The 24,448-nt window shown below is 56.3% G+C and overlaps 1 protein-coding gene across 2 annotated transcripts; it reads right to left on the reverse strand.

Moving 5' to 3' along the window:
* Positions 1-6,234: 6,234 nt before the first annotated feature.
* On the reverse strand, positions 6,235-17,984 carry Rac2 (Rac family small GTPase 2). 2 transcript variants are annotated; one of them, XM_090328653.1, is made up of 7 exons: positions 17,849-17,967; positions 15,842-15,913; positions 10,566-10,683; positions 10,254-10,316; positions 9,759-9,918; positions 7,309-7,441; positions 6,235-6,686 (listed from the first exon to the last, which is right to left on the reverse strand). In XM_090328653.1, exons 1-6 carry the CDS (start codon positions 17,881-17,883, stop codon positions 7,311-7,313), a joined length of 579 nt encoding a protein of 192 aa, XP_090184779.1. In that variant the 5' UTR covers positions 17,884-17,967; the 3' UTR covers positions 6,235-6,686; positions 7,309-7,310. The 2 variants fall into 2 exon arrangements, with proteins under 2 accessions (XP_090184779.1, XP_090184780.1); XM_090328654.1 differs by lacking the exon at positions 6,235-6,686 and adding an exon at positions 6,811-6,899 and having other exon boundaries at positions 17,849-17,984.
* Positions 17,985-24,448: the final 6,464 nt, after the last annotated feature.

Genomic DNA, 24,448 nt, shown 5'->3' on the forward strand with positions numbered 1-24,448 from the left:
GGAACAGGGATGGGCAGAGGGGCCTGGCAAGCAGGTGCCAGGCTGAGTGGGGGGAGGGAGGAGGCCGGGAGAGGGAGGGAGGGAGGGAGGGGGGCCGACCCTGTTATGGTTACCGAGGAGATTTCAGCCACCCACGCTGGCCTTGGCTCCAGGAGGGAGTTGGAGAGGAAAGTCTTGCTCAGGGGAGCAGAGTGGCCGCCAGCAGCAGGAGCCCTCCCCCCCCCCCAGTGACACTTGTCACCCTGGGTGTGACCTGAGGGGAGGGCAAGTACAAAGATCAGTGCAAGCCCTGGGCTGTGGGGTGGGCAATCCGGACAGTGGCTGGGGTGGGGACAGTCATAGAAAAGAAAGATTCGGGATTGAGAGACCGGGGTTGGGGGACCCACATATCTCATGCCCTGGGAAACACACTGGGACTCAGTTCTAACTGACAGATTTCAAAAACTAGTCCTCAGCCAGGAGGAGTCTGTGTGTACTGGCAAGAAGAGGGGCGCTCTTCAGAGGGGACCCATTGTGGGGTTCTCCATCATGCATCAAGTAGGATTGGTGGGTGGGCTGCGCGCACCCAGGCCCGTGGCCCTGTTTGTGATCGCTGACTCAAACCCCCCACCCCGGGTGCATGGCCCACGGCGGACCCCACCTTGACACAGATCAGAGAGGAAGACGGAGTCTGGCCTACCAACCGCTGTTCCCCCAAGGACAGGGCTGGCACAGCGTAGGCCCTTAGAGAGGGAAACTCTTCCTCAAGCCGTCGCCCTCCAGCCCTGCTGTGCAGGCCCACGACGATGGATCAGCGCCAGGGAGGGCTTGCTCACCAGTGGGCCACCGCTCCGTACCAGCTGCAGGGCTGTGGGCCTTCCTTCCCTCTCTCCCTGAGTGCCAGATCTGAAGGCTGGCCATGCTGGGGGCAGGGGAGGAGGAGGAGTCGAGGGGAGCACCTTCCCCACCGTAGAGGATGAGGCTCCCGCTTTGAGCTGTCACCCAACACCACTGCCTCCCCGCTCTACCCGGCAATGAGCCCCCCCCTGCACCCTTCTTTGTTCCCCATTCCCTCTCAACCGTCCCCACTCCCACCCGCACCCCTACTCTGCAGGAAGAGGGCATCTTGGAAACCTAGCTGTCTTCCTGAGATGCTGCTGTGAGCACTCCTGCCTCTAAGTAGCCTGGAGCCCGCGCCTGGGCATCCTCTCCTCCCCACAGCACCTTCCCTGTGAACCTTCTTGTGTCCCGGGATTTTCGCTCAAGCTGCTCCCTCTTTCCCACAATCCCCAGCAGGTTTAGACATCTGAATGGGAAGCCTTCTCTGAGCCTTCCCACTCACGACCATTCCCTCCCCCCAAGGCTTCCTTTTCCATCTACAATGCATTTTTATTGTGTTTTTTTTAATATCAAAGTATTGTGGGCAAATAGAATTTCCCATCCCCATATATTAGTGGTACGATTGCGACATTTCTACACATGTATCCTCTGCCCCTCCCGCTCGCCCCTTCCCTCTCCCTCAGAACCATCTCAACAGCTTTCGTGCTTCTGTTCTCATATTTGCAAATCCTCGATCACCATCTCTTCTTCGCCTCTTGCCTCAAGGCAGGCTCCTGGCCCAGCCTGTTTCATGAACCTACTTTTAGTGTATGTGTGTCTGTGTGTGTGTTAACTGCACCAAAGACTTTCACTATGGTAAATTAGATGTGCAAATGCTTTGCTCAGACTCTCTCTATTGTGCTCTCCCTACCCAACCCCCTATGAATCAACAGCTTTCCCCTCCCCCCCTCCCCTCCTATACATTTGAGACATTGGGGAGGGAGTTCGTACATGACTGGTTATGTACACAATGGTTATGTTAGCTAAAACTATGCCTTTTCATTGTCCTTACTTGGCGATGAAGGAAGTCTCAGAGAGATGTCTGGGCGTCAGGTAGCCACAGTGATGGCTGACACCAGTGACCAGCTCGTCAGGTGAGATACCCAGGCGTCTGGTAGCACACACACACCTCTGCCTGCTTCTGTGGGGATGTTTCCGCAGATCGTCAGGCCTTGAGGGCCCTGAACAAATCATTCATTAAATAATTTACAGGTGAACCTCTGAATGCAGAGGTGGGAGCGAGGAAGGCAGGCGTGGCTGGGGGAATCATCACTGGAAGGGTGAATGGCAGTTCGGCTTCTTCCCAGCTTCTTTCCGTGGCTCTCTGCCTCCTGGCTGCCCCAGAGTAAGCAGCTTTCCTCTGACCTTCTGCCATGATGTCACTGCTTCACTTTGGCCTGAAAACAATGGAGCCAGCAACCAAGGCCCATAGCTTTTGAGCCAAAATAAACCCTTCCCGCTTCTACTTGTTCCTCTCAGCTACAAAACCCTGCCTCACACAGTACTAGTACTTTTAGGCAATTGCCAACTTGATTCCTGACATTTCACAGCAATGTGCTCTTGTCAGGCATATTTTATCCACTATCTTGGGCACTACGTGATTGAGTCGATCTGGAGATACATGCCCTTCAGTTTTGGAAAAAGGAGCGTGTGTGTGTGTGTGTGTGTGTGTGTGTGTGTGTGTGTGTGTTCACAGACCCATACTGGTGCCTACAACAGTCCTGGGGCTTGACCTCAGGGCCTGGGCAGCTTTCCTTAGCTCTTTCACTAAAGGCTGGCATTCAACAGCTCTACTTCTAGCTGGGTAACTGCAGAGAAGAGACTTTTCTCCCTGGACTGGCTTTGACCTCAATCCTCAGCTCTCAGTCTCCTGAGTAGTTAGAATTACAGGCGTGAGCCCCTGATGCCTGATCTGGGAAAGGTTTTCTAGCTCCTTCCTGCTTCCCAGCTACTCCTTTGCTGCACGTTCCAGGTATGTTTGTGAGAAAACAACCAAAGCTGGTCTGCCTTCCATTTTCTTCTACTCATTACACTGCCTCGAGTTCTTGGCTCTTTCTGGGCCTGTTTCTATAAAAGCTTTGCTCACATCATTGCCCTTTGCTGTGCACTCCTGTTTCAAAGGTGTCTAAAGTCCTACAGGTATCCAGACGCAGTGACTCACGCAGAAACCCCAGTAGAGAATGGACGATCAGAGTGTGAGATCTGCACAGGCGAAACAATGTTACAGAGACTCCATCTCAACAAAAATGCTGAATGTGGCAGCATGCATGTGTGATCCCAGCTACATAAGAGGCTAAGCAGAAGAATTACAATTCAGACAAGCCTGAATTAAAAAAAAAAAAAGAAAAGAAAGAAAGGAAAGAAAAACCCTACCTGAAAATAACAAAAGCAAAAGGGCTTGAAGTATGGCTCAAGTGGTAGAGCACCTACCTAGCAAGTACAAAGCCCTGAGTTCAAAACCCCAGTGTTATACACATGTACACATTAAAAAAAAAATCCTGCTGATGCTCAAGACTGGGCCTGGTGAGCAGGTCTGCCTTTTGTCAAGGGCACCAAGATGGCATTGTCTGCAGCGACAAAGAACAGCTTTTTCAGAATTCCACTAACCCCTTGTATCAGTCAGCTATGGCTGGGTAACAAGCCATCGTTCCACAGCAATGATGACCCCACCTGGAGAGCCACACTGGGAAGCCACCTGGACAGCCATGCCACAGGTTCTCTCCTGTGCTCCTGGGCAGGTCCACTGCATGCTCTTGAGTTGGCAGAATCACAGCGCAAGCCCTGGGGGTGCTTGGAATGTCTGGGTCCCCGGCCCCATGCCTCTCTGGGGTTCTGTGTGCTCACCACCTTGCTTTCCTTCAGTCCGCAAGCTCCGAGCCCCCACCTCCACCCCTGCAGAGATAGGCCTGCTCTTCTCCTGGTTGATCATTTACATCGCTCCATCTGCTCCAGCCCGTAGCTGGGTGACTGATGGCCTTGGGCCTCTCTGAAGAAGGTGTTTGCTTCCTGTTGTTGGGGCTGTTCTCAGCAAGGGAGGGGTGGGCCAGGCCTCCTGTGGCCCTCACACCTCGGTCTCTGCTTCTCTGTGTTGAAGACACTTCTGTGGTGTATAATGGAGCCCTGGAGTGGGGGTGGGGGAATCCCCTGCCTCTGAACCCTGTGCAAGGGTGGCATCTGGCCCCCTCTGCCACAGCTGTGGTTCAGGGCAGCGATGGCCGGGTGAGAGCAGCAGTGGGGAGGGAAGAGGGGGGGATTTAATGGACACTGGGAGACCAGTGGACTCACTGACCAGTGAGTCAGGGCTGGGGGCCGGGGCGGGATACCAGGTGCCTGCTTGGAAGAAAGAACGCAGAATGGCCAGACTCCCCGATTGTGGGCTCCGGAGGGAGTAGGTACCTGGCAGCTGTGTCCTGACCTCCAGGCCATGTCCTCAGTTTGGAGCTCAGCTGGGCTGACCATGAACAGCTGCTGTCCAGCAGTGAGCACAGCCCCCCACCACCCCGTACTAGCAGCACTTAACCACGCCTGGTGGCTCTTCTTCTTTCAAAACCCATTCTCACTGACTTCCTTTACGTGCTTTCTCTGCCTGTGCCCTGCCCTGGCCCTCCACCAATTCAAATAACAGAAAAGAATGACTCGAAGAGATGAGGGCGAAGCAAGAGCACTGGGAAAGGAGTCCAAGACCTCAGTTATACATGCTGCGAGACCACAGGGACAGAAGGTCTGACCAACAGCAGCACAGACAAGTCAGTGTTTCTGTAACAAGCAGTGATGGATACTGGTCACAACTGGGACGCTGGCTCCATTCATCTTTCTGTCTCTCCATTCTGAGCAATAGGTAGGGACTGTATCTATATGATTGGGGCTTGGCCCTCCCAAGATGGCAGCTCCAGACATCTCATCAGTATTCCAGGCAGGGAAAGAGACAGGACAAAGGACAATGTTGGCTGAGTCCGTTATTTATTTATGTGAGGAATCACAACTTTTCTCCACAGCCAGCTGACTTTCTTTCAAGCCCCTGTGACCTTGCAGCCCTAGTTGCAAAGCCTGTTGGGAAAATAATCAATGTGTCTGGTGTAGGTGAGTTGCTGTGCGGTGGGGGGGGAGGGGCTATGGATGCCTGTCACGAAAGATGATTGGGAAGATTGGATTAGATATGCAAGAGTATAGTCTGGTGGTAGAGGCAATGACTGAGAGGGAAGCAGGCTGTGGCCAGGCCCTCGGGGCCATCAGGTGGGGCCTGGAACTGATCCTGAGGTTCCACAAATGGCTAGAAGACTCTGACTGGCTGGAGGGGCACCTGAACTTTTCCAAGCCACCTGATCAGGGAACTCATCCTTCCCAAGTCCTTCCAGGACTTTGTGGGGTTTTTTTTGCCTGTAGGTCTGTTTGGTTTTGTGCCTAGGACTGGGGCTTGCATTCAAGGCCTGAGCTTTCTCTTTCAAGGCTAGAGCCACAGCTCTGCCTCCAGTGATTGCAGATAAGAGTCTCAGGGAATTTCCTGCCCAAGCTGGCTTTGAACTGAGATCCTCAGATCTCAACCTCTTGGGCAGCTGGGATTCTAGTGGTGGTATCCTGCCTGAGAATGACATTGGGGGTGGCCTGGAGCTCCAGGCAGTGGGACGTGGAAGTTTGCTGACAGGGAGATTCTGGCTGTGGGGTGGCTCTGGAGTGTCAGTCTGAGGTAGGGACTCCTGTGTGACAGGGTCCCACACATCTCTAGCAGGGCCTGACACAGTGGTGGTGAGCAGCAGATATATAATGGTGAAAGAATGATAAGCTTGGCTAGACAGAGCCACCGTCACAAGGGAGGGAGATCTGGTATCCTTCAAGGGAGGGACAGGGATGGGGCCACCCAAAGCAACTCACCTCTGGTGAGAACCCTGCCTGAGCTTCGTGCCTCCTGGAGCCAGCCTTGTTCCTGTGACCTCCAATTACAGCTTACTCAGGTTCCCAAAAGTCCTATCCAGAGTAGAAAGCAACTGCTCCATCCTCTAACTCTCCCAGCTCTAAGGCCTGGCCAATCAGGACACAGCATCCTTCCGACAAAAAAAAATGATTGGTTGAAGCATGTCCAATCAGAATAAAACTTCATTTAGAGCATGTGGGTCAGGCATGGCCAATCATGGCACAGCATCCTTCTGAGAAAAACATGATTGGTTGAAACTAGTCCAGTCAAAGGAGACAAACCTTCATTAAAAATTTGGGAGCCGTCACTTGCTCTCCTTGATTGAACTTTAACCTAAAAGGAGGAAGCCCTGAGCTGTTACCTGCTTGAGAATGAACCATCAGCAGAAGGCAGAGCCAAGACATACAGAAAAACAAGCTTCAGTGATAGCACTCAACCTCCCCTGAAAACTGCACCTGAAATCATGATAATTCCAAACATGAATTAAATTTATTTTCTGCATAAGCAGCTTGAGTTGGGCCTTCTATTTGCAATAGCAAAAGTCCTGACGGGCAAGTATGAAAAGCTTTAAGACTCTCTCAGGAAGACCTCTCTCAGGGTCTTGTGAGTACAGCAGCACGTCTTGAGAGGCAGGAAACAACTGACGCTGACCCTTTGCGGGCTGGGCAGATACCATGGAGATTTACAGAAACTGATTGGTTTTATAGAAGAAAAAGACCAGAGGAGCAGGCTTCTTGGCTACTCCTTTACACTCAGGGAAAGGAGAACATTCAGAGAAGCCGGACAGTAGATACTGGAGCAAGAACCAGGTCGCAGGAGGTCAGCCACCAGGCTGGGAGCTCCAGGAGGGGTGTCGCATATGCATTTGCTATCATGTGACTGGGGTGCCTTGCTGGGCTCCAGGGGTCCCCTGAAGTCCCTGGGAAGGTAGAAGCATGGGGGAAAGGCTGCAGGGCCTGCAAACCCACTCCCTCCCACCCCAGAGGCCTGGGCAGCGGGGAGAACCAAACTCGGTGCCCGCCCTCTAAGAAATACCACAGGGAGGGGCAGCAAGGCCAGCCAGGATGACATCTGGCTTGGGATGGGGGAACCAGAGGCTAGAACCACGTGGGTGCCAGGGATGGGGTGCCACCTGCAAGGGAGACAGGCAGCTGTGAGTTTGAGGGTGGAATCCGCGGGGTTCAGTTTTCCTGGCTTGTGGCTCCCTCCTACATCTGGGCCTTTGCCCTCCCACTGGGACCATCCCCGCTCTCTTCCCACCACCGCACCCCTGCACCCGCTGTGGGAGTCATGGGTGGGGGGCCTTCTGCTGCAGGGGCGGGCCAAGCAGGCGTCCCTGGACCCTAGTGCCCTGGCTTAGGTTGCTGAGCCTATCCTGACACTGGAGATTTCCTGTGGCAAGAGCGTTCCACAGGTCAGGACTGGCCCGGAGCACTGACAAGGCTTGGGGGAACCGAGGCACCTAGCCTGGCCTAGATGTCACTCTCTGGTGCTGGACGCTGGCCTTTTGGGGGCAAAGCCGTGAGGAAGGGGGCACCTACCCCTAGAGGAGACTGCAGTGGCGCTTGGGCTGTCGTGTGGGCTGCGGGCACAGCACGGCGCGGATGGCCTCGTCGAAGACGGTCTTCAGGCCCCGCTGGGTGAGGGCCGAGCACTCCAGGTACTTCACAGAGTCTGCAGGATGGGGCACAGGAGGACACAGGCTGAAGTCGTGGGGGGGGGTGCTATTAACACACCCTCTCCTAACACACAGGACCCAGCACCAAATAGGGGTCCCTGACCTCAAGGGGCCACCTGAGAGCTCTGTCACCCTGAGCAGGAACGGAATTGGACACCACCCTCCTGCTTCAAGGATGGGGCCCAGTGGCGCCTGGTTTCTTCTAGAAGTCGTCACAGGCGTGCGCCAACCTTCCCCCCGGAGGCCCCCAGATCCCATTTGCCTGTTGCTTAGCCTCAGCCCCTCATTGCCACCATGGGGGACACAGGCCCTCCACCCAGGGCAGCCGGGGTGAGTAGGAGCTGGGTGACTCTTTTTGCCCATCCCAGCCTGGACATCAGATACCCTGAGGCCAGGAGCCACAAGACCCTCCACAGAGGTGTGGGGGTCTCCTGCAGAGCCGGAGGAAGGAAAGGGAATGCCAGGCCTGGGCTCAGGGGAAAGCCTGGGTGTCCCCACTTTGCAGATAGGAAATGAGCCCAGAGAGGGGCAGCCATGAGCCCAGAGGCTCCTGGGAAGTGGAAAGCAGGGATCACTCACCACTCCTGCTAAGGAGTGGGGAAGCCTCCAGGGCCAGGCTGAGACTGGGCCACGAGAAAGGACTGAGGATCAGGAGGGAATGGCGCCTCAGGGAGGGTGTGACCCCTCCAAAGTTACACTGAGCTGTCCTCTCCCTGGCAGGCCCCAAAGACCCTTTCTCCCCAAGGAGGAGGTGACCGTAAAGCACACCTCAGCCTCTGGCTAGCCTCCCTTCCAACTGACTCCGATGTTGGCCAACTCAGACCTGGGGGTCGGCCTGGGTATGTGACCCTCAGAGGAGACAGCAGCTGTCTCTGCCCTCCTGGGTGCCCTGGCCTGGGATGACCAGCTGTGAGCAGCTATGCCCCCGGACGTCAAGCTCGGCTGGCTGACATGGACTGAGCCCTTCCTGGGATTGGGCTGGGACTTCCTTCCGTGTCCTTCTCACAGAGACTCTCGGCACCCTCACTTGAGGGAGAAGGAAATTGAGGCTTCTTAGACTGAGAATCCCACCAGATAAGGAGACCTGAGGCCCAGGTGGGAGACAGCCACTAGCTCCAGGTCAGAGCCAATCAGTGCTGGGGCTCGGACCAGAATCCTGTAATCCCAGGACTTGGGATTGATGGGAGCTAATGTAAACAATCAAGAGTTCAAGTCCATCCTGGGCTACCTAAGGGACTCTCACAAAAATAAAAAGACGAGAGGACCTGGAGTTTGGCCTAGTGGTAGAGTGCTTGCCCAGCACGCACAAAGACCCAGGTTCAAGTCCTGGGATATATATATAGAAATATATATATATATATCGGATGGAAATGGTGCTATGGCTCAGTGATAGAGCTCTAGCCTTGAGAAAGCCAAGAACAGTGTCCAGGCCCTGAGTTAAAGCCCCAGGACTGGCAGAGAGAGAAAGGGGGGGGATCTAAAACCTAAGAGATCTAGAGTGGTCAAGAGCCCAGCATGAGCTAGGTGAAGGTTCCATTTTCCTGCTATCTGGAAAGACCTGAGGAGGGTGTGGGAGGAGGGGACCCAGGGTTAAGCAGGGGTGCCCTAGAGCAGGTGACAGGAAGAAGGGCTGCGGTTTCTCTGGCAGAGATGCCAGGCCCTGCCCATTTCCGTAGAGGAAGGGGCGGGGCCTGGGCAGGGGGAGTCCTGGGAGGGAGCAGCAGGCCCCTCCGGGGAGGCAGGGGCGGTTGGCAGGTCATGTAGGGACAGGGCCAGAGCCAGCAAGCCCCTGGAAACCAGAAGAGGGAAGGACTCAAGAGTTGACTCCAACCCAGGGCAGGTGGTCAGGGCAGGGGAGGCCACCGGCCCCAGAAATCTACTTCCTTCCTTTAGATCCTGCTCTGCCACCTCCCCTGGCGACCTTGAGTCCAGTGACAGGGCAGCAGAGGGGTCACTCCGAGCCAGGATGGGGAGAGAGAGGTGGGAGGAACATGACAGCCTCATCCCCGTGGCCTCCAGGAGGCCTTCCAGGAAACCCGGGGTGGACCCGCCTGGCCTCCACATGACACAGCCCAGCTCATCCATGACCCCACTGCTCCTGTCAAACCTCACCCCTCGTTCACCAGCCACCTACAGATGGACAACACTACCACGTGACAAGGCCAGCACTCTCCCAGATCCTGGGATGAGGGAACTCAGCACAGAGAGGCTAAGTGACCGACCCCGGGTCACACAGCTAGCCAGAAATTAAGCCTGGGTTGAGGCAGTGACGGGGCTCCCCCTCCCCGCCCCCAGCTGCACCCAGCACTGTACCGATCTCCTTGGCTAGCGCCAGGCCCTGGGGGTAGGTGATGGGAGCCAGTTTCTTCTCCTTCAGCTTCTCAATGGTGTCCTTATCATCCCGCAGGTCCAGCTTGGTGCCCACCAGGATAATAGGGGTGCTGGGGCAGTGGTGGCGCACCTCGGGGTACCACTGGGCAGAGGACGGAGGGAGCACAGCAGAGGGGTGAAGAGAGGCAGGGCAGGGTTGTGGGGGTGCGGGCACAGCCACGGCACAAGGAAGAGGAGACAAGATTTGGGCTGAAGACAAGAGGGGAGCACAAGGCTCCCTGGAGATAAGGGCTGGGGAGGGGGGTGAAGGAAGGAGGGAGAAGGGTGGAGGGACGGGAGCCCACCCTCCCAGCCCCCTTCGAGTTTCACCCCCCTCCCTACCAGACATCCTCTGCCACCCGCTGCCCCAGGCCAGGCCTCTAGGTGCCAGTCCCCCCCGCCATTCCTTCCCCTCTACTCTGTATCTGGCCAGCTCACCTTGGCTCGAACGTTCTCGTAGGAGGCAGGACTCACGAGAGAGAAGCAGATGAGGAAGACATCCTGGGGACACAGGAGACTCAGGAGGGAACCCAGACATGCCCCAAACCTGCCCCCCAAGTCCCAAGCCAGCACAGCCAGGCCGAGGGACCCGGGGCTCCTGACCAGCCCTCTGCCCACACAAGGGGACAAGGGACTGGCTCAGTGCCGCAGACTCCTGGAGTGAGCCTGAAGGGGAGAGGCAGGCGTGCCAGGCTTGCCAGCCTGCAGGGCCTCCCAGGGCAGGGCCATGGTAGGGCTGTGGGCACTCACCGTCTGGGGGTAGGAGAGCGGCCGGAGGCGGTCATAGTCCTCTTGGCCAGCTGTGTCCCACAGCCCCAGGTTCACCGGCTTGCTGTCCACCATCACATTGGCTGAATAGTTGTCAAACCTGCCAGGAGTGCACAAGACGGTGGTCAGGGCCAGCCTCAGACCCCAGAGGCCAGGACGGCCAGTCCATGTGGACCCGCCCACCGTGGACACGGAGGCTGAGCCGGGCTGCCGCTGGCGCAGGGTTACCCAGCACCGAGCAGCTGGGCTGCCTTTCCTGTTGAATTCTTACTGATCCGCTGTAGTATCATACTTAAACTACCAGTAAACGAGAGGAGGATATTACCTCGTGGTCCTTTTTCTGCCAGGACACTGGGGACTCCTGGGCCCAGCCTCTCGGCCGCCAGGCCAAAGCCTTGTGGAAATACCTGCCCCCAACTGTCACTGAAGCAGACACTGGGCGGGAGTCTGGCAGATTCTAGGGCCAGGCCTTTCTCTGGCACGGCACACATTGCCGCTTTCCCTCTGCTTGTCCATGCTGCTTCCCAGGCCCAGAGGGCCCCCGCTCACAAGCCTGCCCACACAGCCCTGCCACCCTTTCACACTCTCCAGGCCTCAGCCCCTGCCTGTGCCTGGAAGACTCTCCTAATCCTTTCCCATTTTGGCTTCCTAGTCATGCTTCAAAACCCTGCCTGGGAAATCCCCCACTGGGAAGGACTTCCCTGCTTCGGCTAGGAAAGTCACAGTCCCCTTCCTCGGGCCACAGCTTGGCCTTGACCTTGAACAGGCATTTAATGTGTCTCTGTCCCCTCCGTGTGCCCAGCTGGCACCTGTCATATCCACAGGCTCAAGCCTGGCACCCAGGAGACGCTGTGGGGCAGGGGGATGGAACGAAACCAGAGCAAACCAAAGCCCCCGGATGCTGCCTCCCCACGAACCCCTCACACAACACATGCCTGGCTGTGGTGTCCTCATGGCTTCCCAGTAAGGGCTCCCTCCCCCCCCCCCAAAATAAAACAGCAGAGCCAAGGGGGTCACAGGGTGGTGGCTGAGCCCTGCACCAGCCCTGGCCACCTCTGGGCTTATCCCACAGCCTGGAAAACTCTGAGCACAGCGCCCCGACTTTCCACCTGCCCCACCCCCTCCTGCTGCTTGCCTGACTCTTACTCACCCTTCTGCAGCCTCTCCTGACCCACAACCACCGCTCTCCCCACCTTCTACCCCCCCATCAGCTCTCCTCCAGGACTTGGTGGCACCCAGTGTGGGTCCTGAACGCTCAAGTCTGACACAATTGGTCCTTTGTGCAGTAAGTCACAAGGCGCCTGCCAAGGTGCTTCCAGAGGAAGGAGCCATCCTAGATGCCTCTGGTCCAGCAGGGACATGAGCACTGGTGCTCTGTCACTCCGGAAAATGTGCTTTGGCCAATGCCAGTGGCTCACGCCTGTAATCCCAGCTGCTCAGGAAGATGAGATCTGAGGATTGAGGTTCAAAGCCAGCCCGGAAAAGTCCATGAGACTCTCTCCAAAATAACCAGCAAAATGCCAGATGAGAGATGTGGGTCAAATGATAGTGCACCAGCCATGAGTAAGAAAGCCAAAAGTAAAAGCTACAGTGTTAAGTCTTAGTACTAGCATTTAAGAAAATGTGGGGGGTGGGAGTGTGGCCTAGTGGTGGAGTGCCTGCCTAGCATGCATGAAGCCCTGGATTTGATTCCTCGGTACCACGTACACAGAAACAACAACAAAAAAGCCAGAAGTGGTGCTGTAGCTCAAAAGTGGTAGAACACTAACCTTGAGAAGAGTTCAAACCCCAGGACTGGCAAAAAAATAATAATATATCCTCAAAAAAGAAGATATGTGCTAGTTCCTGGGGTTTGACATTGTCCCTGAGCTCTTTCACTCAAGGCTAGAGCTCTATCACTTTGAACTTCAGTGCCACTTCCAATTTTCTGGTGATTACTTACAGATGAGAGTTTCACAGACTTTCCTGCCCAGGCTGGCTTTGAACCATGATCCTGAGTTCTCAGCCTCCCGAGTAGCTAGAATTACAGACAGGAGACACTGATGCCTGGTGCAAAAATATGTTAACTGGCTAAGCCAGGCGCAGTGGCTCTTGCCTGTAATCCTAGCTACTCAGTAGGCTGACATCTGAGAATCGTTGTTCAAAGCCAGCCCGGGCACTAAAAAGTCTGTGAGACTCTTATCTTCAGTTAATCACCAGAAAACTGGAAGTGATGCTGTGTCTCAAGGGATAGGGAGGTAGTCTAGAGATGAAGAGCTCAGGGAAAGCACCCAGGCTCAGAGTTCAAATCCCACGACCGACAAAAAATAATACTTTAAAAGGCAACAAAGCAAAAGAAAGCACAGCTTTGAAACAACCCAGAGGACACTGTTGTCCTCTGACATGGAACCTGAGAGTCTGGTGCAGAGAGCTCAGGCGTCCTGGGCTGCAGGTCTGTCTCCTGGGCCACCAGGGTCTCAGAGCCATAGCAACCAGTGGCAGCCTGGCACCTTTGGGACCAGCCACATGGTGAGAGGGGAGGACATTGCACAATAGGTCCTGAGGCCCACAGGACAGAAGGCAGCAAGACTACACGTGACTGCCATCAAACATATGGGTAAACTGAGGCCCCAGGAGGCTAGGAAAGCTCACCAGCCTATGTGAGTGCCACCCTGCCCTGCGTTGTGGCTGGTACCAGAGAACTAATAAATGAGGACTGGTCACTGGTGCCAGCTGTGTGATTCAGGGTGCCTGTCCTGGCCTCACTGAAAAAGTCCCTGTGTCCTGAGGCCGTCAGGAGGGTGTGAGGAGACAGCAGGCAATGGGACCTTCCACTAAGAAGCTGAGCTCGGCAATCTCATTATCCATGTCCCCGAAGGCCCACAGGCTCTTCCCTGGAGGGTCAGCTGCTACAAGGATTGCTGGTGATGCTGAATTCCTGGGGTCTATGTTGCTTGGGAGCCCGCCCCTCCCCCCACCAGCAGCTGGGGGCCAGGGCAGCTTCACACACTGAGCAGCTTCCTGTGATTCAGGGAAGGGCTCAGGGTCACAGGAGGAAAGGGACCTGCCAACCTCATGAGCGGCACCCGTGGGGACCACAGAGAATTTTCCATGGAGCGAAGGGCGGGGAAGGGCCAAGGGACTCCTTCCTCTCACCTGGCCACCCATCCGGGCCCTTCCTGAGCCAGATGGACAGTGCTGTCAAGGTCTTGGGCTCTTTTTGCCCAAGGCTGGCATTCTACAACTTGAACCACCAGTCTACTTCCGGCTTTTGACTGATCAATTGGAGCTAAGAGTCTCCTGGGCTTTTCTGCCTAGGCTGGCTTCAAATTACCATCCTAGATCTCAGATTCTTGACGAGCTAGGCTTACGGGCATGTGCCACCAGTCACATGTGTAAAGATCTTCCTTTTTTTTTTTTTTGGCTCTACTTGGATTTGAACTCAGATGCTTTGCCTGGTAGGTGCTCTACCATGTGAGCCTGTCACTTTTTAGAGCTTGCCTGGGTTTTGCCTTCCATGGAGTTACATGGAGGAAGGTAGAAGAAGTCATCCACCCACCCCATGTCCCAGGATAGGGTCTTCCTGCCATGCACTAGTGACCCCCCAACAGCAGCACAGGGCGACCTCCAAAGCAGGCTCTGTCTCCCTGTCTGAAAAATGTGCAAAGCTCTCCTGGGGCCCTGCTGGCTCCCCTCTGGGATGTAGGGCATAAATCAGCAGACTATAAATGTCAAGGCTGAAGGGAGAGGCGGGAAGTCCTGTCAGCATCCTTCCATCCAAAGGCCACTGGTCTCTGAGGGGATGTGGAGGAAGTGACGGAGAGAGCCAATCAGGAGATGGCTCCAAGGGTACCAGAGCCTGATTGGCTGGCTAGCAGCTTAGCCCGCCCCTCCCCAGGTGTCAGTTCCCACGGCTTAGCTGTTGATCTTCCAGTGTTGGCCCAGCTGAGCACCTCAATTTGCTAAATTTGGTCTACAGAGCATCCTTCCCCTTCCCCGGCCCAGATCTGCCCGTGCTCTGAGCTGTCGGGCTCCTTGCTTTCCCAGCCTCCCGCCCCCGCCCTTTCCTCCCACCTCCAATGTCAAGTGTGACTTTTTTCTCTGCCCTGTCCCAAGGGCACAGGCCCCTGTGGCGCCTTGCCCAGGACTCAGCAACTGGGTGCTGGCCGAGAAGGGAGGGAGAATTTGGGACTGGTGAATAGTACATCAGACCCCACATTTCATCACCAAGGAAGCACTGCAAGGTGGGGCCAGATGCCCAGTTCGTTGAGCAGGGTTCTTTGAGCAGGCGGCTCCCCAACAGAACCAGTCCTGATCCAACCCCTCCAAGGGCTCTGCGAAGCCTGCAAGGAGGCACCTGGGGCTTTGGGGTGCTGGAGAGGCACAGGCCTGGCCGGGACTCAGCAGTCTCAGCCTGCACAGGAGACCCAGGGGGAAGGCTGCTCATTAGCCCAGCTCCTGCCTCATCCAGAAAGGGTATAGTCACAGAGAAGTGAGAGACCAGAAGGCTTCCTGGAGGAGGGGGCACTGGAGCTGGGCCTGCCGGCTTTCATCACAAAAGCACTATGGGTAGGAGGAAGAGCTTGAGCAAAGGCCCTGGAGTAGGAGTGCCAGGAAGTCAAAGCAAGCTGGGCACCTGCGCTCACACCTATAACCCAGATACCCAGAGCTGAGATCTGAGGGTTGCAGTGTGAAGCCAGGGTAGGTAGACAAATCTGAGATTCTTATCCCCGGTTAACCAGCAGAAAGTTGGAAGTGGAGCTGTGGCTCAAGTGGTAGAACACCAGCCTCTAGCAAAAAAAGCTCGGAGACAGCGCCCAGGCCCTGCGTTCAAGCCCCAGTAGGGGGACATACATAACTACATACGTAAAGTAAAAGAACTCAGAGCAAAGCAGTGAGCCATGCTGGTGGGCTGAGGCCTTCCTGGGAATGATGGGGTTCACTGAGGCCAGGAGCCCCCCCACCCTCTCTTCTCTTCCCTCTGTGTCACATGACAGCCGGCTCCCACATGGAGAAACAGAGTGGGGCTCTGCGGTGGGGTGAGGCCCTCTGGGTCCCCTCCTTCTGCCAGTAGCACCACCACCCTCCGGCCTCTGCTCAGACAAGCCCCCTGGTCACCTTCCTGCCCTGGAGCCCACCTGGAAGCCGCCTCTGGCTCCCTACGGCCAGTCCTCCCACCCATACCCTACTGCCCTGGCCTTGGTATCCCTGGTGGGGCCACTGCCTCCCCAGCAGCATGGTTGAGGTGGAGACTCGCCCGGCCCCGGGGCCTCACTCACACGGTGGGGATGTACTCTCCCGGGAAGGCGTTGGTGGTGTAGCTGATCAGCAGACACGTCTTGCCCACGGCTCTGAAAGACAGGAAGTGAGGGGCTTGAAAGCCAGGCAGCCACAGCTCTGCCCCGTGCCGAAGGAGGCCTCGGGCCTCCCCACATCTTCTTGCCCAGGCCTCCATGCCTGCATCTTCCCCCCTAGGCCTCCAATCCTGCAATCTCCTTCCTGGGCCTCCAGGAGGTCCCAGCATCCTCTGTTCCAGGCCTCAGTCTCCCCAGCCAACACATTCTTGCCAAAATGCAGACTTTGGGTCCTCACTCGGATTTGGGGACCTGAGCCCAGTGCAGGTGAGGAGGGTCAGAGGGTTACGACTTGAGATGGCACCCAGCAGACTCAACTACGGCTTGGGGGACCCCTGGGGTCTGACCTGGGTTCTGCCATCTCAATCTTGGGTTCAAATCTCAGGTCTACCACCTACTGGTGGCATGGGCCTGGGACAAGTCACCTAGCTTCCCTCTGCCTCAGTTTCCTGGCTAGAAAACAGGAACAAGAGAACCCATAAATCATTTGGCTCCAAGCCAGCTGTGCCCACAGCCCTCCTTCTCTAAACCAGGCAGAGAGGAGAACGGGATTTGAGATCCAGGTTGGAATCCTGTGAGGTCTTGGGCAAATTAGCCTCTCACAGCTTCAACTTCCCACCTAGCAAATGGAACCTTTGAGGCTGGGGTTGGTGAGAGGTGAGGGGTAAAACAGAGGGAGAAGCCGGGCGCCGGCGGCTCATATGTGTAATCCCCGTTACTCAGGAGGCTGATATCTGAGGATCACAGTTTAAAGATAGCCCTGATTCTTATATCCAAAGAACCACCAGAAAACTGGAAGTGGTGCTGTGACTCCAAGTAGTAGAGCGCTAGCCTTGAGCAGAAGTGCATAGGGACAGCGCCCAGGCCCCAAGTTCAAACCCCAGCAATGAAAACAAACACAACCCAGAGGGACCCTACACCTGTGCTTGCCACAGAGTCAGCGCTGCCCACCCCACACCCCACTCCTCACTTCCGGTCCGCACAGCTGCTCCCCTCCAAGCCTGGAATGAATGGAGCATTAACCTTGACTTTTGTACCCTGCCCATTTTTCACACACACACACACACACACACACACACACACACTGAAGTGATCAGGGCCAGCTACCAGCACAGTAGTCGGTCGGTCGGTGGGCAGACAGTGGCAGGCAGGCATGGGGTCAGCTACCTGAGAACCCTGCTGCCCACTCCCTGCCCAGCCCTGTTCCCAGCAAGCCTGGCCAGGTCAAAGCTCCAAGGACTCAGCCAGGAGAGAGCCAAGGGGGCTGGGAGGAGGCAGAGTTCTCCCTCACAGGCCTTGGAGCCCCTCTGCAGAATGGGGTTGCTGGCTAGAACCCCTGGGCAGGGCAGAGGGGGCCCCAGGGGGCACCTGTGGGTCAGGCCCTAAGATGCCTGGCAAGCTGGCTTCTGTTGTGGTTATTCTGCAGATGAGGAAACCCAGACCGCCAAGGTCACCCCACCATGTCCTCCTCCTTCCCCACCCTGCACCCCTCCCCAATCCATATCCTCTGCACACCGGCAGGCTGAGGCCAGCCAGGATAAGAAGGCCCACAGCTGACCAGATGGGGTACCTGCCCCTCCTCTTGATGTCTGGGCTGCCTCATCCCTGAGCCCCCAGAGCCAGTGACCAGAGCCCAGATCAAAGGACTAATGGTTGGCCAGCCTCAAACCTGCGCCTCCATCTTGGAACCGGGCTGGGCTTTGTGGGGTCTCAGCCTCAACTCTCTTCTGTAGCAGGAGCTCAGTCACTGCCCCCACCCACTGTCCCACGTCCCCCCCCCCAGGTGGCTTCTGGAGAAAGGCACACCATCCTCACCCACTCCAGCACTCACTCTTAAGACAGGAAGTGATCCCCCTGTCTCCCAGGCTCCCCCCCTCAGGGGCTCCCCAACATTTCAGGAGGGACCACAGGGAAGTTCAGCCAGATACCTACCCATCTCCCACGACCACACACTTGATGGCCTGCATGGTGTTCGCAGGCCCAGAGGCAGTGGTGAGCTGAGGGCGGAGAGGATCTGTGCTGGGGCCCTGGGTGTGGAGCGGCAGACAGGGTGTCCCAGCGATGAAGACGAGAGGCAGGAGGAAGCGGAAGGGGAACTTACCCAACCCAGGCTGTTAGCCCCACCGGTGGCCGGCCGTGCACAGGGCGGGGCGTGTTGTCTATGACAGCCAGAGGGGGGAGGGGGCCTCCAATGCTAGGCCAGGCCCTGGCCATCCCCTGGTGCCCTCTGGGCTGGAAGACCCACTTCCTGCCCACAAGTAGAGCCCAAGTTCTCTAAGAATTTCCAGGAATTTGCTCTACCTCAGTCATTAGCCCAGGCACCTTCTGTATGCTGGGCATAGTACCAGAGGCCTGGTGACTGGGCAGGAGATGCCCAAAGCCTGGCCCAGGATGGGGGAGCAGGGATGGCAGGGGAGGAGGAAGAGGAGGAGGGAGGAGAAGGGGGCCAAGGAAGAGAGGTGAATGTGAGCTGGGGGGAGGCCTGGCAGTACCACCTGTCTTGCCTTGAGCAGCCCTGTGGGGCTAAACACTGACTCGCCCAGGTTGGGCCCAAGGTCATGGTCAAGGTCACAGCCCACATCAGCAGCCTTTAGCTCCATGTCGGGTTCAGAGCAGAAACCAGGAAGAGCAAAGAGCCTGTGCCGGCCCTTCACACATTCCCATCCGTCTGACTTTCCCCAAGGGCCAGCCGAAACATCTGGCAGCTGTCTGTGAAAACTACCGGGCACAGAAGCCCACTGAACTTCAAGTAGATTGCTCTAGACTGCACAGACCCTTTCCAGGGCCCCTAGCGTGGATCAGAAAAGCGAGGCTCCCTTGACCCTAGGTCCCTTTTCTCCTTTTCCACCCTCCCCCTCTATCTACATTCGCCTGAATCCCAGCTACTCGGGAAGCTGAGATCTGAGGAATGCAGTTCGGAGGCAGCTTGAGCAGACAAATCTGAGAAACTCTTCTCTCATTAACCAGCCAACAGCTGGAACTGGAGGAACAGTCCCAGTGGTGGAGTGCCAACCTTGAGCAAAAAAGGCCAAGTGAGCGTTCAAGGCCCCAGTACTGGCCAAAACAAGACACGGTCAATACAGTAAATGGAGCCCTGGATTGTACCCAGAACAGAAAAGAGAAAGATTAAATGCAAATCAAATGTGACACTCAGCAAGTGGGTAGGCGCCAGTGACGGGCGGGCGCCAGGGCACTGTGGCATGCAAACGAGACGCACACAGGGAGCTAGGCTTCATCCCCAAGAAACAAGAAAGTGGGGGGTGGGGGGCTGGCGCCCCTGTGGGAGCACACAGCCCAGGGGTACAGGACGGGATGTGGGGAGCAATCCGTGAGCTGGGCTTTATCCTTCAGTCAACCCTGCCAGGGTGTGGCTTCCTCCAGCCTTGCATACCCCACCCAGCCATCACAGCCATGACCACCCCAAGTCTGTGCCTGCTCCCGTTCCAGGAAGGGTGCTTCTACCCGACAGCACACACTCAGAGCCCTCAATGGGCCCCGTCACTCTGCAGGAGGAATCCCACACCGCCCAAGGACCAAGGACCCAGGACCCAGCACAGGGGGCACAGAGCCTGGAGGACGAGAGCCATCGCCACACACCTCCACTGTGGAGAACCCATGACCCGGGGAGCCCCAGGTCTGGCGCACATGCACGTGCATGCACACGCGCGTGCGCACACATACAGCCCTTCACCTTTCCCCACCTGCGCCGCCATGCTGTCGCCTCTTGCAGGCGGCTGGCCTCTACTGCCATAGTGTGGGAAAGGAGGGGGCCCTCGTCCATCGTCAGGGGCAGCCGGGGGTGTCCCCTCCTCATCCACTCTTGTCCTTTTTTATTTTTGTGCGATACTGGGGCTTGAACTGGACACTGTCCCTTAGCTTTTTTGTTCAAGGCTGGCACTCTCCGAGTTGAGCCACAGCTGTACTTCTGGCATTTTGGTGGTTAATTGGAAATAAGAGTCTCACGGACTTTCCTGCCCGGGTTGGCTTGGAATGGGCAGCCTCGGATCTCAGCTGGCCAGGTCCATTCGTTTGTGCCAAGGTTTTCACTGGTTTCGTTCTATGAATTGGCAATACTATCCCTTTTCTAATTGTAGAGAGATCTGAATATTATTGAATTATCTCTTCCTTGCTATTTTATAAAACTTTGCAAGGGCATCTGAGCCTGGCTTTGGAAATATGTGGCAGAAAGATGGGGTAGATTTAAACCTGTTAATTAGATTTCTTTCACCTAGGACTATTCGGAATTTATAGTAGTTCTTGATTCATCTCTTACATATTTTTCAGAAAATTTGCTTCCTCTGGGGTTTCCAAATTCATCAACATAAAGCTATTTTTTTTTGTGGGTCATGGGGCTTGAACTTGGCCCGGGCACTGTTCCTGAGCTCTTCAGCTCAAGGTTACCACCCTACCCTTGAACCACTTCCCATTTTCTAGAGATTCATTGGAGATAAGAGTCTCAGGTCCTTTTGTGCCTGGGCTGGCTTTGAACCTTGGTCCTCAGATCTCAGCCTCCTGATAGCTAGGATGACAGGCGTGAGCCACCCCGCCAGCTCATAAAGCTATTTGTGGTATTGATGATCTCCTTTTATTTTACTTATTCGGCTATTTTTTGTGTGTGGTGGTACCGGAGTTTGAACTTGGTACCCTGAGTTGCTAGGCAGGAGCACTACCACTTGAACCACTCCCTCAGCTCTTTTTCCTTTAGTTATTTTGAAATCCTATCTACAAATAAGAAGACATAACCGCTCGAAAGCATGTTTAAAGGAAAACTTTGGGGTATCAGTGCCACCTGCTCCTATCTCTGGCGGGTTCCCAGAAGTCAGGGGATTATTTGAGTCCAGATCCTTTCTGCCCAACTCAGGGTCACAGTGAAGACAGGTGACAGAGAGGGCAGCCATCTCTAGATAGTCTGCAGAGGCTGGGGCCTGGTCCCAGACAGGTGACAGGCTAAGAGTCGCCTGTCCCCCATGCTCCCTGGACCCCTTCACATTCCATGGCTGCCCAGGACCTGACAGCTCTGGGCTGGGCATACACAAGGCGCAGGGAGGGGACTTTCTCCCAGGAGATCCCCTGTCAACAGCATGGTCCCTGTGCCTCAGGGGCTTTCCTGGCCAGAACACCAGCATCCACTTGTGCATTGATCAAGTCTGCACGCAGCACACCCAGACACATGGACAGAGCCAGGCTCTCCATGCCCAGGTCCCAGGGTCCCTTGGCTGGCTGCCGCCTGCCCTCTGCTGGGCCAATAGGCAAAGCCAGCTCTGCTCTCCTGTTCTGAGGCCTGCTAGGGCATCTCCACCCCATCCCCCCCCCGCCCCCTGCCACTCTGCCCCCACCTGCTGTCCAGGATTCCACTGACTCCAAGGTCACCTTCAAGACCATGTCAGGCAGGGTCTTTTGTCCTTCTAGGTTTTTTCCAGAGGGAGCTGATGTACCTAGAAGTTTGGTCAAAGGGCTTTGGCTATGTCTACATGGACCATGGAGTGCCTGGGAAACAAGGAGGTTTCCCATCTGTGTGACCCCAGCCATGAGGCCACACTGTGGTGTGCCTGGAGTCTGGGGGTGGGGTGCCGGAGTGCAGCACCCCGCCCCAAGGGCCCCACCAGCCTCAGGGGGGGGTGTGTGTGTGTGTGTGTGTGTGTGTGTGTGTGTGTGTGTGTGTGTGTGTGTGTGTGTGTGTGTCATTCTCCCCAGGTTTTCTATGCACAGTTGGCATTTTATCACTTGAGCCACACCTCCAGTCTGGCTTTTTCTTTTCTTTCTTTCTCTTCTTCCTCCTCCTCCTCCTCCCCTTCCTCCTCCTCCTCCTCCTTCTTCTTCTCCTTCTCCTTCTCCTTCTTGCTAGTTAATTGGAAGTAAGAGTCTTATGGTCTTTTTCTGCCCAGGCTGGCCTAAAACCTCAATCCTCCAGATCTCAGCCTTCTCAGAAGCTGAGATTACCAGTGTGAATTACGAGGATCTGGCTACACAAGACAGCTGTAATTTGCACATCTTTTCCTCAGTGCGAGCAGATTTCCAGCACGGCTCCTTTCTCCTAGGCTGGGTTCTCATACTCCTGTTTCCTTATTTGGGGGTCATCTTCTCCGCTGATTTGCCTCTCAGGGAAATGAGCTCTGGTTTTGGTTTTCCCAGGTGGCTTGTGGGCTTAACGCTGATGGCCGGAGCCACACAGATGTGTCTGTACTGCGTCCCTCAGTTTTCTTTCCTTAGATGGCTGCTGGGTTTGGGGACATCAGTTCTCAGGATTGCCCCATTCTGTACTTGTGTCTTACAGACATCTCCCCTTGCTGCTTCCTGTCCTGACACATCATCCTGGAGGACCACATCAGCCAGGACCCAACTTCGGTGCACCCAGGAGGAGGCCTGAGCATGGGGCCATGTGCCCTGTGAAGCAGGGCCTTCTGAGGGGACCAGCCCCTGTCTCTTGCAAGTATTAAACTCGGAGTCAGCTCTGGATGAACTGGCTGGGGTTCTTTGTCCTTTGCCTCCTTCCTACCCAACACCCAGGTCCCCTCGAGACCCTGAATCTGCCTTCCTCTCCTCACAGGATTTGAACTTGACCTGTACTCAATGGTCAGGCACTCCACAGCTGAGTCCTGTCCCCAGTCTTCTCTTTACCCCTCCACTTTTTCTTTCTTTCTTTTTTCCTTCCCCTCCTCCCTTTGTGTGTGTTTCAGTACTGAGACTTGAACTCAGGACTGGGCATTGTCCCTGAGCTTTTTCCTCTTAAAGCTGGTGTTCTACCACTTGAACCTCAGCTCCACTTCTGGCTTTTTGTGTTAATTGGAGGTAAGAGTCTTACAGATTTTTTTTTTTCCACAAACTGCCTGGGCTGGCTTTGAACCATGATTCTCAGATCTCAGCCTCCTGAGTAGCTAGGATTACAGATGTGAGCCACTGGTGCCTGTCCCCTCCCTTCCTCCCCTCCTCCTCCCCCTCCCTCCTTCCCTCCTTCCTTTCCTTTTCTCTTTCTCAGGGTCTTACTCCCACCAGGTCTTCTAGTCCACACCTCCTGAGTGCTGGCATCCTGGGCTTCTGGAACACGCCTCTCCCAGTGCCCACCTCGAGTCTGGGCAGAGCCTCGCCTCTCCTCAGGGGGGCGAAGCTGAGCTTCTGGCCTGAGCCAGTTCCTGTCTGCCCTGTATCCTCAGGGGAGCCCTACCCCCACCCCTCAGGGCTCAGAGCGGGCCAGAGGGCCTCCTACTGCCATTGGCCCACTTCCCTGGACACGAGATGCTCACCCCCAATTCCTGCCCAGTTTTCCTCTAAGCCTGGACCCCCACACCCCCGCTCATGTCCCCACTCTTACCAGGCCTAGGAGCAGAGGCCTTAGCCCTATCTGCCAGCACACTGAGGCAGCAACTACTGTGCGAGGAACAGGAGAGCTTTGGGCTCTTTCATCCAGCTGCCCCTTCCCTCCCACAGGGAGACGCCGCCTTTTCCCGGGTTGGGGATGAAGGATTGGTACCCAGTGGAGTGGCTGGCTCTGTGACCCATTCCTTATTCTGCACACATCTCCCAGCCTCTTCCTGCTCAATTTCCCCTGGGGAATGGCAGCCAGGATCGGGCCCAGGAAAGGGAGGGGAGCAGAGCCCCCCTTTTCAGACAGGAGACAGCCAGCGCGCACGCTGGCAATAAATCTAATGATAATGCAGGTGGCTGGACAGACGGGGACGTGCGGAGGAAGAGCAATGCAGGAGCCGCGGGAGGCTGGGGCTGGGGGGAGCAGGGGACCCCCCTCGGGAGCTGCACTGTCCAGGGAATGGCCAGAGGCAGGAGGGGGCATGGGTGACCTCGGGGGCCCCCAGGGAGCCGTGCTCAGACTGCAGAGTGACCAGGTGCCCGACGCAAGCCATTCTGGGTTGACACGTGGGTGATGGGAACCCAGGAGGCGCCCCCTGGTGGCCACAAGGAGGATCAGCCCAGGGACAGGTGACAGGTGATGGGTGACAGGTGATGGGTGACAGGTGATGGGATTCCACTTTATAGGATCACGATTCCGTGCAGAATGAAAAATAAAAATGGTGTCAGGTTTCCTCCTAGAGACTGGGCAGACGGAGGTGGCGCTTACCGAGGAGACTTGAGCCACGGAGGCAATGGCCGTCCACCCCTTGCCTTCCATCACCCTGTGGTCCTCTGCTGTGGACCCCATGACACAGGGCTCCGGGGATCCGCCCCCAGGCCAGGCCTCCACAAAGGAGCTCCCCACCCCCACTGGGTGGCCACACAGCCGGACCCAAACCTGATTCCTGCTGGGCCACCCAGAAAGATCCACCGCCTAGGTGCCGGAGAACCCCGCGGCCTGCGGGACTGGCCGTGTGGAAATGCCCCAGGGGCAGGGGGGTTGTGCCCGGCTGGCTTTGAACCACAATCCTCACATCTCAGCCTCCTGAGTAGCTAGGATGACAGGCGCGAGCCACCATCACCGCCCCCGCCGCTTCAAGCTGTGTCTCTCCATGGCTCACCTGACAGGCTCTGCTCCCCAAGTCATGCCCCCTCTGTCCCTGCCACCCCAAGACCGGTGATGGGGAG

This window comes from Megascapheus bottae, chromosome 2 (assembly GCF_031878675.1).
Source record: "Megascapheus bottae isolate mThoBot1 chromosome 2, mThoBot2.hap1, whole genome shotgun sequence".
Taxonomy (NCBI): Eukaryota; Metazoa; Chordata; class Mammalia; order Rodentia; family Geomyidae; genus Megascapheus; species Megascapheus bottae.

What these genes read in the sequence shown, in the direction of transcription:
- Rac2 (XM_090328653.1), bottom strand. Translation starts at nt 17,883, where the DNA reads ATGCAGGCCATCAAGTGTGTGGTCGTGGGAGATGG. An exon ending in TGTGTGGTCGTGGGAGATGG is followed by an intron (nt 15,914 to 17,848) that starts GTAGGTATCTGG and finishes CCTGTCTTTCAG; the next exon opens with AGCCGTGGGCAAGACGTGTC. An exon ending in ACGAGAACGTTCGAGCCAAG is followed by an intron (nt 9,919 to 10,253) that starts GTGAGCTGGCCA and finishes TCCTCTGCCCAG; the next exon opens with TGGTACCCCGAGGTGCGCCA.